The sequence below is a fragment of the Rhincodon typus genome, chromosome 46, assembly GCF_021869965.1.
Source record: "Rhincodon typus isolate 14 chromosome 46, sRhiTyp1.1, whole genome shotgun sequence".
NCBI classification, from domain to species: Eukaryota; Metazoa; Chordata; class Chondrichthyes; order Orectolobiformes; family Rhincodontidae; genus Rhincodon; species Rhincodon typus.
Window position 1 is genome coordinate 6,348,653 of NC_063377.1, and position 11,324 is coordinate 6,359,976.

Consider the following 11,324-nt stretch of genomic DNA (forward strand, 5'->3'; position numbering starts at 1 on the left):
CCTGCATTTTCCCATGGCCACTCCACCCTAATCTGCATATCTTTGGACTATGAGAGGAAACCCTCACAGACACAGGGAGAATGTGCAAACTCCACACAGTCACCCGAAGGTGGAATTGAACCTGGGTGACTGGTGCTGTGAGGCAGCAGTACTAACTGAACCACTGTGCCACCCAGGAACTGGAAAGTGAGGGATAGGCAACATTATGATGAAGCGTCATGCAGAATTATCTGGAGATTATGTTAAGGAAAAATGAGCTAGGCCGTGTATGAGGAATTCTTGCATTGAGCATGCAAGAAAAAGGATGTGTGTGAAATGTTTTACATTGTGAGAGATGTAGACTGAGAAATTTTGATATCAAGTGTGCAAGAGTGAGAGAGGATGTGAACTGAGAATTTGTTACATCAGACGTATGTGTGAGAGATTTTAGAGCATGTGAGAAAGTTTAACGTTGAGTGTGAGACATGAAAAGAGGGTGTAGACGATGTGTGAGACATTTTATATCAGGTGTTTGAGAGTATATAGACTGAGGTAAATCTTTGCATCAAATGTGTACATAAGAATGAGTGTGAGAGGGAGGACAGAGATTTTTACGTGTGTTTAAGAGAAAGGATGCAGTGTGTTGTGATACTGAGGGGTGAGGGATATTGATGGTTTACTCTGCCACTGAGGCTCCCCAGTGAACAGTGTACACCAGAAATGGTTATGCTATCTTTTTATTCAGAAATCACACAACACCAGGTTATAGTCCAACAGGTTTACTCGAAATCACAAGCTTTCGGAACGCTGCTGCTTCGTCGGGTGAAGTGGAGGGAAGTGCACAGGCACAGAATTTATCTGGCCATTATCTCTCTGCATATAAATTCCTATGTTCAATAAACCTGTTGGATTATAACCTGGTGTCGTGTGACTTCTGACTTTGTCACCCCAGTGCAACACCGGCACCTCTGCACCATTTCTTTTTATTCACAGGGTGTGGGCATCACTGATTGGAGTCTGTGTGGTGTAGAGACACCCAGAGTGCTGTTGCAGAGGGAGTTCTAGGAGTTTGACCCAGTCCCACTGAAGGAGCGGCCGATCTGTTTCCAAGTCAGGATGGTGTGTGGCTGGAAGGGTAACTTGGAGGGGTTGGTGTTCCCATGTATCTGCTGCCCTTGTTCTTCTAGGAAGTAGAGGTTATGGGTTTGGAAGGTGCTGCCTAAGGAGCTTTGATGAATTCCTGCAGTGTGTCTTGTAGATGGTACACACTGCTGCAACTGAGGGTCAGTGGCAGAGGGAGAGGATGCTTGTGGATATGGTGCCAATTAAATGGGCTGCTTTATCCTGGATGGTGTCGAGCTTCTCGAGTGTTGTCGGAGCTGCCCCCATCCAGGGCAAATGGGGGGTGTTCCATCACACTCCTGCCTTGTCCATGGTGGGACACGCTTTGGCGGGGGAGTCAGGAGGTGAGTTACTCGCTGCAGGATTCCCAGCCTCTGACCTCTTGTAGCCTCTGTATTTATGTACTAAGACTATTGCAGAGAAGTGTGATTTGGTTCAGTTAAAAGGACATGAGGAGACAATGCAAAGAATAGGGTGCAAATGGGGATGCAAGAGCAGAGAAACTGGGTGTGGCAGCTTAGTATTGATCAGAGACACTTGGGGGAAGGCCCCCTGCTATATTTGAACACTGCCATGGAACCATATACAGTTACAGAATCATAGGCAGTGTAGAAGCAGGCCATTCGGTCCATGGAGTCCACACTGACAAACCAAAGAGCACCCTACTGAGACCCACACCCCTACCCTGCATTTCCCATGGCAATCCACCTAACCTGGACTGTGGGAGGAAACTGGAGCACCTGGACGAAACCCACGCAGACGCAGGCAGAGTGTGCAAACTCCACAAAGACAGTCGCCTGTTGGTGGAATCAAACCTGGGTCCCTGGTGCTGTGAGGCAACAGTGCTGACCACTGAGCCACTGTGCTGCCTGTCAGAGGGCATTTGGGGTCATCGCATTAATGTCACACTGAAAGACGGCACTGCTGGTGTGGTCCTCCCCTCAATAATGGTACTGCTATGCATTGTTTACAATGGATACTGTCTCAATGCAGCTCTGTGGGTGCTGTGTCCACCAATGAAACTTGAAGCTGGTCTGAGCCGAATGAACAGACTGAGATCAAAACACAAGCCATCGAGAAGCACAGGAGGGGTATTCCTGTGTGGTTCTCTTGGATATGAACCTCAACATACGCTGGCCCCTCATGAGTAAAACACGGCCAAGTGCCTTCACACAAAGAGTTGCCTCAGTATGAGTGGGAGTGTGCAATGAGTGCAGCGTAGGTATCTCTGTACCGAGAGTCCTGTCTCAAGCAGTGGCTCGTGTGCCTCCTGGTTAAAGCCGTATGAACAAGGAGTGGGAATAGGCGGCTTTGTGCCCCAAGTCTGCTCTGCTGTTTGATACGGTCACAGTTAACCTGACTGTGGCCTTAACTCCACTTGTCCATCTACCCCTCGATAACCTTTGACTCCCTTGTTGGTGTGCGGTTTTTATGAGCCTCCATGTCAAATAGTGCAAATCGTAAAGTTGCACAGAATCTTCCAGCACGGAAACAGGCCATGCAGCCTCTCTGCCCCATGCCAATGTTTCTTCTCTTCATCACCCCCCAACTCTCTATTCTTGTATTCCTCTCACCCGTGTGTGTTTATCAAGTTTCTCCCTGCAGTGTATCTCTGTGATTCACCTCATCTACTCCCTGTAGGAGTGAGTCCCACATTCCCTGCCCCGTTCCCTGAGGAAAGCATTTGTCCCAAATTCCTGATGGGGATTATTAGTGACCATCTTGTAATGATGTGTTATATTTGGCTCAACTATACCGCATGAGAGCGAGTCCCCCCTTCTCCCACCACTCCCTGTGGGAGCAAGTCCCCCATTCTGTCCCCCCCCCCGACCCCAAACCCCACACAAGTGAGTCCCCCGTTCTTCCCCCCCCTCCCCACCAAACCCTGCCGGAGTGTCTCCCCGCCCCCCCCCCCCCAAACCCCGCGGGAGTGAGTCCCCCGTTCTCCCTCCACGCTCCCCGCGGGAGTGAGTCCCCCGTTCTCCCCCCACACTCACTCCCCACGGGAGCAAGTCCCTTATTCTGCCTCCACAGTCTGCGGGAGCGAGCCCCCATTCTCCCTCCACGTTCCCCGTGGGAGCAAATCCCTCATTCTTCGCCACTCCCCATTGGAGTGAGCCCCCAGTCCCTGCGGCACTGAGCCCCCTATTTCCATTCTGCCACACAGCCCATGGGAGAGAGTCCCCCACTCTCCCCGGGAGCGTGTCCCTTATTATCTAACACTCCCCGCGGGATCGCGTCCCCCATTCCCCATGGGAGCAAGCCCCCATTTTCCCCTAGTCTCCACAGGAACGAGACCTCCCCATTGATCTCCACACCCTGTGGGAGAGAGTACCCCATTCTACCGCCCCACCCCACTCCCCACAGGAGCGAGTACCCCGCTTCTCCCCACCCCCTCACTCCCTGTGAGAGAGTCTCCCGTTCTTCTCCACTCCCCACAGGAACAAGACCCCATTCGCCCCCATGCCCCATGGAAGAGAGTTCCCCATTCTCACTTCATACTCCCTGTGGGAGTGCATCCATTCCACCACGCCCCACGCTTCTCCCCTGCTCATTGCAGGAGCGAGCTACACCTCCACCGCAACCCCACCCCAATTCTGTACTGCACCCCGGGGGAGCGAGTCTCCCCCCCGCCGACACCCTGCGGGAGCACATCCCTCGTTCCCCATGGGAGTGAGTCTGCCATTCTCCCCTCTCTCTGTGGGAAGACCTTTCTCCTGACTCTCAATTAGATTTATTCGTGACTGCTGATGCCCTGCTCGCTGTGTGTCCACGGCACCCTCTCAAGTAGAACATCCCTACATTTACTCTATTGAATCCCTTTCAGAGCTTTAAACACAAGTAGCCAGTTGTCCCAGAAGAGGGGCTATCAGATTCAGTCATGGCCCAGCAGTTTAGTGAGCAGGAGTGCAGACCTTTTCTCGACAAGCTATTTTTAATTAAAATGACAGAGCACTGTTCCTTGTAATTAAATGCTACTTTGAGGTAATTACATTCAACAGTAAGAATGTGGGCCTTGTGTGAGAGTGAGGAGACGTTGTTGATATCCCAAAGTTAGTAGCTTTATAAAGTTACACTGCACAGGACAGGAACAGACTATTTGGCCTGTCTGCTCCATGCTGCACATACTCCCCTCTTCATCTTCACCGCCACCCCACTACCAGATTTCTGTCTTTGTTTCTCCCTTGTGTGTTTGTCTAGCTTCCCCTTCAATGCATGTCTGCTTTTCATCTCAAATACTCTGTCCAGGTGCAAGTTCCATGGGACTTGGTTCCAGAACTTGGCCATTCGGCCCCTCGAATCTGCCCTGCCATTCAGTAAAGTCACGATTGTGGTCTCAATTCCAATTTGCTGCCTATCTCCCACGACCCTTGACTATTAGAAATCTATCTAACTCACGTTAACAAACCAGCCTCTGCTACCTTCTGTAGAAAAGAATTCCACAAACTGAAAATGGAATTAGAAAAGGTGTCCTTTTACTGTGATCCGTAGTTCTGGCCTCGTCCATGAGGAGAGATTCTTCTGCTATCCGCCCTGTCCAATTCCCTTTGGATCTCGTATGTTTTAATAAGACCACCTCCCATTCTGCGCATTTCAAGTGGACAACTGTCCAAATGCTCAACCTTGTTTCATTGGATAAGCCCTTCATTCCAGGAATCATAGAATCCCTACAGTGTGGAAGCAGGCCATTGGGCCCATTGAGTTCACACCGACCGTACAAAGAATGTCCCGCCCAGACACACCCTATCCCTGTAACCCTGCATTTCCCACGGCCTATCCACTCTCACCTGCACTGTGGGGGGAACCTGGAGCACCCGGAGAAAATCCACGCAGACATGATGTGGGGGCTGGGGGTGGTAGCGGGATATGTGCAAACTCCCCACAGACAGTTGTCCGAGGCTGGAATCAAACCCAGGTTCTTGGCGCAGTATGGCAGCAGTGCTGACCATTGAGCCATGTGCTAGCCTAATGGATCAAAAGAAGCTTCTCTGAAGGCGATTATGTATTTTTTTCAAATAAGGAGATCAGAACTGTACCCTGAACTCCAGATGGGGTAAAACATCCTGACTTTGAAATTCTGTTCCCCTTGCAATATACCTCTGAGGCTTGTTAGTCTGCGCAGTTCTCTTCCACTGAGGGTTGTGGGGGCTGGGTCATTGAATTTATTCAAGAATGAGTTAGGTAGACTTCTGACAGTCAAAGATTATGGGCTCAGGGAGCAAAGTGGAACTGAGATCACAATCAGATCAGCCTTGCTAATCAATTTTTGTACCTGCATACTAATTTCTTGCAATTTGAAAACATAGTAAGCTGGGAATGGGTGAAGAGGCAACTCTGTTAATTAAGAATGTAACCAGCATTGATTGTCGGAGATGAACTCCACTTGAATGAGCGCCATGTAGAAATGGTTGGGTTCTAGATAAGAAGTAGGCATGGTTAGAGGTCATTTGTGAGAGCTGTTATAGACCACATAACCGTAGTTACACGGTGGGCAGAGTATACAGGAAGCGGGAAGTGGGGTGTGTAAAGTTAATACAATCATCACAGGTCAATTAAACTTACATATAGGTTGGGCAAACTAGATTGGCAAAAATAACCCAGATATGAGTTCAGAGTGTATTTGGGACAATTTCCTTGAGCAGTTCATTCAAGAGCCAACTGGAGAACAGGATATTCTCAGCCTGGTAATGTATAATGAATCCATAATCTCATCGTAGAGGACTTTCTTCGACAACAGCAATCATAACACGATAGGATTACATGTTCACTTTAAAGATGGGGAAAGTAGATCTAAGACTGATGTTTTAAACCTGCATCAAAATAATCATAAGGGTACAAAGGCAGAGCTTGCTAACGTGAGCTGGGAAACCAGGTTAGAAGGTAGGGGGGTAGAGATACACATTCTCACCACAGTCTGAGTGAAGATGTTTCTCTTGAATTCCTGATTGGATTCATTTCTGACTGTCTTATGCCGAGGCTCCAAGTTCTGACCTCACTCACAATTGGAGACATCTCTATGTTCATTTTATCAATCTGTTTTATGAACTTAAAGTCCTCTGTGTTCTAACAAAAGGTGGTGAGCCTGTGGCTTTTCCTAATAATTGCACCCTGTCAGATCTGGTATCCTCTGTGTCAATCTACTCTGTACCTTCTCCAATGCCTCACCATCCTTTTAAGTAATGTCGAGACTGGAACTGTGTGCATAGGCCCCACTGGTCTAACTTGTGGACTTTTCAATCGTCAAAATCTGTGCAGTGTTCAGTGTTGTGCTGCTATCTGCATGTCAGTTTCCCCCTTCTAGGGGGTACACATTATAGATTTGGAAGGTACTGTTGGCAGACCTTTGGCAAGTTGCCACAGTCCTTCCTGTAGATGGTACACACTGCTGCTACTGAGCATCGGTGGTGGAGGGAGTGAATGCTTGTGGATGTGGTACCAAACAAGCAGGCTGCTTTGTCCTGATAGTTTCGAGCTTCTTGAGTGTTGTTGGAGCCGTACCCATTCAGGCAAGTGGAGAGTATTCCCTCACACTCCTGACTCGCGCTTTGTCAATTAAGGACAGGCTTTGGGGAGTCAGGAGATGAGTTACACGTTGAAGGATTCCCAGCCTCTGACCAGTTACAGTATTTATACAGGCCATTTCAGTTCCTGCCTAAACACCTGTTCTATCTCTGCCTAAACCCTCTCCCTCTGCCTAAACCTCACATCCCCAACTCACTCACTCTGTCTCTCTCCCCCTCTCTCTGAGGGTTTGGGTTATATGGAGGGACTAGATCGGCTAGGACTTCTTTCCCTGGAGTGTATGATGTTGAGGTTTATAAAATCATGAGGGGCATAGATAAGGTGAATAGCAAATGTCTTTTCCCTAGGGGAGTTCAAAACTAGAGGGCATAATTTTAAGATGAGAAGAGAAAGATTTAAAATGGATCTGAGGGGCAACTTTTCCATTGAGGGTTGTTCGTATGTGGAATGAACTGCCAGAGGAAGTGGTGGGTGCTGGTACAGTTACAGCACTTAAAAGACATTTGGACAGGTGCGTGGATAGGAAAAGTTTAGAGGGGTATGAGCGAAACACACGCATAAGGGACTGGGAAACTTTGTCAGCATCGATGATTTGGACTGAAGGGTCTGTTTCCAAGACTCTGATTCTGTGCCTAAATCCCTCTCCCTCCCTGTGGTTAGCACTGCTGCCTGACAGCACCAGGGACCCAGGTTCAATTCCACCCTTGGGCAACTGTCTCTGTGGAGTTTGCACATTCTCCCCATGTCTGCATGGGTTTTCTCCCACAGTCCAAAGGTGTGCAGGTTAGGGTGGATTGGCCATGCTAAATTGCCCCGTAGTGTCCAGGGATGTTTGGGTTAGACATGGGGAAATGCAGGGGTAGGGGAATGAGTCAGGCTGGGATGTTCTTCGGAGGGGCGATGTGGACTTGTTGGGTTGAATGGCCTGTTTCCACACTGTAGGGATTCTATGAATTCTCTTTCTTTCTGTCTAAACCCCTCCCTCCTCTTTTTCTCTCTCTCCCTCTTTTACACCTCTCTCTTTCTCTCTGTCTGTTTTCCTTATTTTCTGATGCTCCTTTAAAGTGCTCCCCTTGGGTGAGGATTTGACTTCCTGTCGGCTCACCTGGCTCAGTGTTCAGTTTTGCTGTATAAAGCTCCTGCAAAATGTTGAATGTTGCTGGGTAAATGCCAAGAGCACGACACCGTGGGCCTGTAGTTGAAACTAATCTCTGTGCCTTTGCTCCCCCCACCCCGACCCTGACCCAGCAGCGACAGCAGCATGGACAGAATGACGGACGATGCCCTGAGGCTCCACCTGCTGAAGCGAGGCCTGGACCGTGCGGAGGAGCGGGATGACGTGGTGGCTAAGCGGTTGAAGATGGAAGGCCATGAGGCCATGGAGCGGCTGAAGATGCTGGCCCTGCTGAAACGCAAGGACATGGCCAGCCCCGAGATGCCCCAGGACTTGGTGGTCAAACCAGAGCACCAGAAGGTGGGCGAGGAGAAGCTGAACGGCAGTCTGAAGCCCCGCCTGGAAATCCGCAGCGTGGGCAAAGTGGGCAAGGAGAACATGGGGGATGAGCCGGTCGACATGAGTGCGCACAAGAGGTAAAAGCCGTCAGCCCAGGGCTGGTGGGGGGGAAGAGAGAAGCAGTGGGGTGTGTGTGTGAGAGGGAGAGGGGGGGGGGGGGGGGGGAGGGCAGGGAGTGGGTCAGAATTCAGAGAGTTGTACAGCATGGAAACAGACCCTTCAGTCCAACTCGTCCATGCCGACCAGATATCTTAAGTCCCATTTGTCAGCCTTTTGCTCATATCCCTCTAAACCCTTCCTATTCATATACCCATCCAGATAACTTTTAAATGTTGTCCCAGCCCCCACCACTTCCTGGGGCAGCTCATTCCATACATTGACCACCCTCTGTGTGAAAAAGTTGCCCCTCAGGTACCTTTTAAATCTTTCACCTCTCACGTTAAACCTATGCCCCTATAGTTTTGCTCTCCCCCTCACCCTGGGGAGTAGCACAGGGCCAGCATCTACAGCCTGTCCATGGCCTTATGGCCTTCCATCTTCAGCTGCTTAACCACCACATCATCCTGCTCCTTGTCTATTCACCCTATCCATGCCCCTCACCTAAAGGTCACCTCTCAGCCTCCAATGTTCCAGGGAAAATAGCCCCGGCCGATTCAGCTTCTCCCTGTAGCTCAAACCCTCCGACCCTGGCAACATCTTTTCTGCGCATCTTTCCTGTAGCAGGGAGACCAGAGTTGAATGCCGTATTCCAAAAGTAGCGTAACCAATGCCCTGTACAATCAGAACCTAACATCCCAACTCCTACACTCAATGCACTGACCAATAAAGGCAAATGCCTTCTTCACCACCTTGTCTACCTGCGACTCCACTTTCAAGGAACTATGAACCTGCACCCAAAGGTCTCTTTATTCAGCAACACTCCCCAGGACCCTACCATTAACTATAAATCCTGCCCTGGTTTGCCTTACCAAGTCCTGGGGGGATTCAGGTCATATCGATGTGGAGGGGTGGGGGGGTGGGCGATATTGACTAGCTACCAGCATGTGGAGTCTACACGTTAATTTGCAGTTGGAAGGTTCAAGTTATAGGATGATAACAGAATGTATGGTGTGCTTTGAATTCATTGGTGGGGTGGGGGTGGGGGTGTCGCTGGCTGGCTAGCATTTCTCACCAGTCCCTGGTTGCCTTGGAGATGGTGGTGGTGAGCTGCCTTCTTGAACCGCTGTCGTCCATGTGCTGTGGGTTGACCCATAATGCCATTCAGCAGGAAATTCCAGGATTTTGACCCAATGACAGTGAAGGAACAGTAATATATTTCCAAGTCAGGATGGTGAGTGATTTGGAGGGGAGCTTGCAGGGGGTGGTGGTCCCATGTATCTCCTGCACTTGTCCTTCTAGATGAAAGTGGTCGTGGGTTTGGTAGGTGCTGTCTGAGGATCATGGGTGAATTTCTGCATGCATCTTATGGATGGTACACACTGCTGCAACTGAGTGTCAGTGTTGGAGGGCGTGGATGTTTGTGGGTGTGGTGCCAGTCAAGCGGGGGCTGCTTTATTGTGGATGGTGTTGAGCTTCTCGAGTGTTGTTGAAGCGGCACTTCTCCAGGCAAGTGTGCGCCTTCAGCAGGCTCCATTGACAAATGGAGGTGTCCCTTCGAATGCTTGCACCTCTCACCTCAACTGAGAACTTTATACTCCTCCTACATTCTGCATAGAATCTCAAATGCATCTCCAGTTAATGTCCACCACCTACCTGCCTGCAATTCATATCGTCAGAGCAGCTCCCCAGCGGGTGCGGGGTCAGGGGAGGAGTCTTCCACAAGACAGGGACATGACATGTGCCTTCTTCGGCTCCCTGCAGCGACGCGGATAGAGAGCGGAGCACCCCCTCGCCGGATATCATTGTGCTGTCGGACAATGAGGCGTCCAGCCCGAGGGCCAATGGCAGGTACGAAGACCGCAACAAAGTGGCAAACCTGGAGCTCTTCAAGGTAAGTGGCTGGCCATGCCTCCGAGCTCCTCGCTGGCCTTTCCCGCTGCGCGGTAGACATTCCCGGTGAGGTACTGCCACCTCACTGCACGTCGCTCCCAGTCATCCTGCATGCTGTGCATGCACTGACAAGCCTGGTCGCGCAGGCGTGCTGTCCAACCATTTGTGTGAGGGAGTGTGTGCCTGTGGGTGGGTGTGTGTGCACACGCATGTAACAGTGGGAGTGTGTGTACCTGTTTTGGTGTGGTGTGTGTGTTTCTGTGCACATCATTGTGTACACTGATGTACTTAACGTTAGCCCAGGATAGCTGTGCTTGGGTGAAAAATGCTAGGTTCTGCTGGCTCAGTAAGCTCCCTGCAGAAGTCATGGGTTCCACCCCTTGAGGCCGTCAGGGCTGTGTTTAAACCTCTTCACCATTTCTAAAAAAAAAAATAAGGCACTGTATTGGTTGTAGGGTGCTTCAGGACATCCTGTCTGAAAGGATTTATACACAGGAAAGTTTTGCATTTAGAAATGAGGATCTATCCTATTTTTCACAGCGTACGAGAAGCTGGATCTGAAATTCCCAGCTCGGCATTGCTGCTGTCTCTCACTGTGCCCTGCAGTAAGCTTCAGGTGTCAGAGATGTTATGAGAGAGTGAAGCCTTCAAGGTTTCACAATCCAAACTCAACATAGCCTGATAAATGACACTACGCCTGAACTATCCCCACCTGAAATCCATAACAAGACCCTCTCAAAATTGCTGACACCCCAACCCATTACAGCCCATTATCCCTCCTCTGTCCTGATTTAGTCGTGTGAGTCAGGTTGAACCTGTGACTGCTTTGTTAGGGATTAACTTGATGTTATTTGGAAAAGTTGGAAGGGAAATCTCCATGTGGCTCCCATGAACACTCCGAATACGACTGAAACCAGGATGAATCTCTCTGTTCCTATCTCTGTCTCATTTTAGCCTTCTGTTTAACAGAGGGTTTGGGAGGCACAGTCAGGAGCAGTGTTGGTGCCTTATCAAGTCTTTCTGTTCCCTTTTCTCATTACTTAGGTAAACAGGAACGCAGGAACAGGAGGCTATTCAGCACCCATCCTTGAGCCTGTTACACAGGAACAGGAGGCCATTCAGCACCCATCCTTGAGCCTGTTACACAGGAGCAGGAGGCCATTCAGCACCCCCTTCCTTGAGCCTGTTACACAGGAAC

The 11,324-nt window shown here is 49.9% G+C and overlaps 1 protein-coding gene across 1 annotated transcript in view; it reads left to right on the plus strand.

Annotated features, from left to right (window-relative positions):
* The first annotated feature begins 1,073 nt into the window (after positions 1–1,073).
* LOC109919320 (transcriptional repressor p66-beta) overlaps positions 1,074–11,324 on the plus strand; it is a 37,863-nt gene continuing 27,612 nt past the window's right edge. Inside the window, exons 1-3 of the mRNA XM_048620289.1 lie at positions 1,074–1,098; positions 7,876–8,214; positions 9,998–10,127. Coding sequence (XP_048476246.1) covers positions 7,886–8,214; positions 9,998–10,127 — 459 coding nt within the window. The 5' untranslated portion in view covers positions 1,074–1,098; positions 7,876–7,885. The remainder of the gene's footprint in view (positions 1,099–7,875; positions 8,215–9,997; positions 10,128–11,324) is intronic.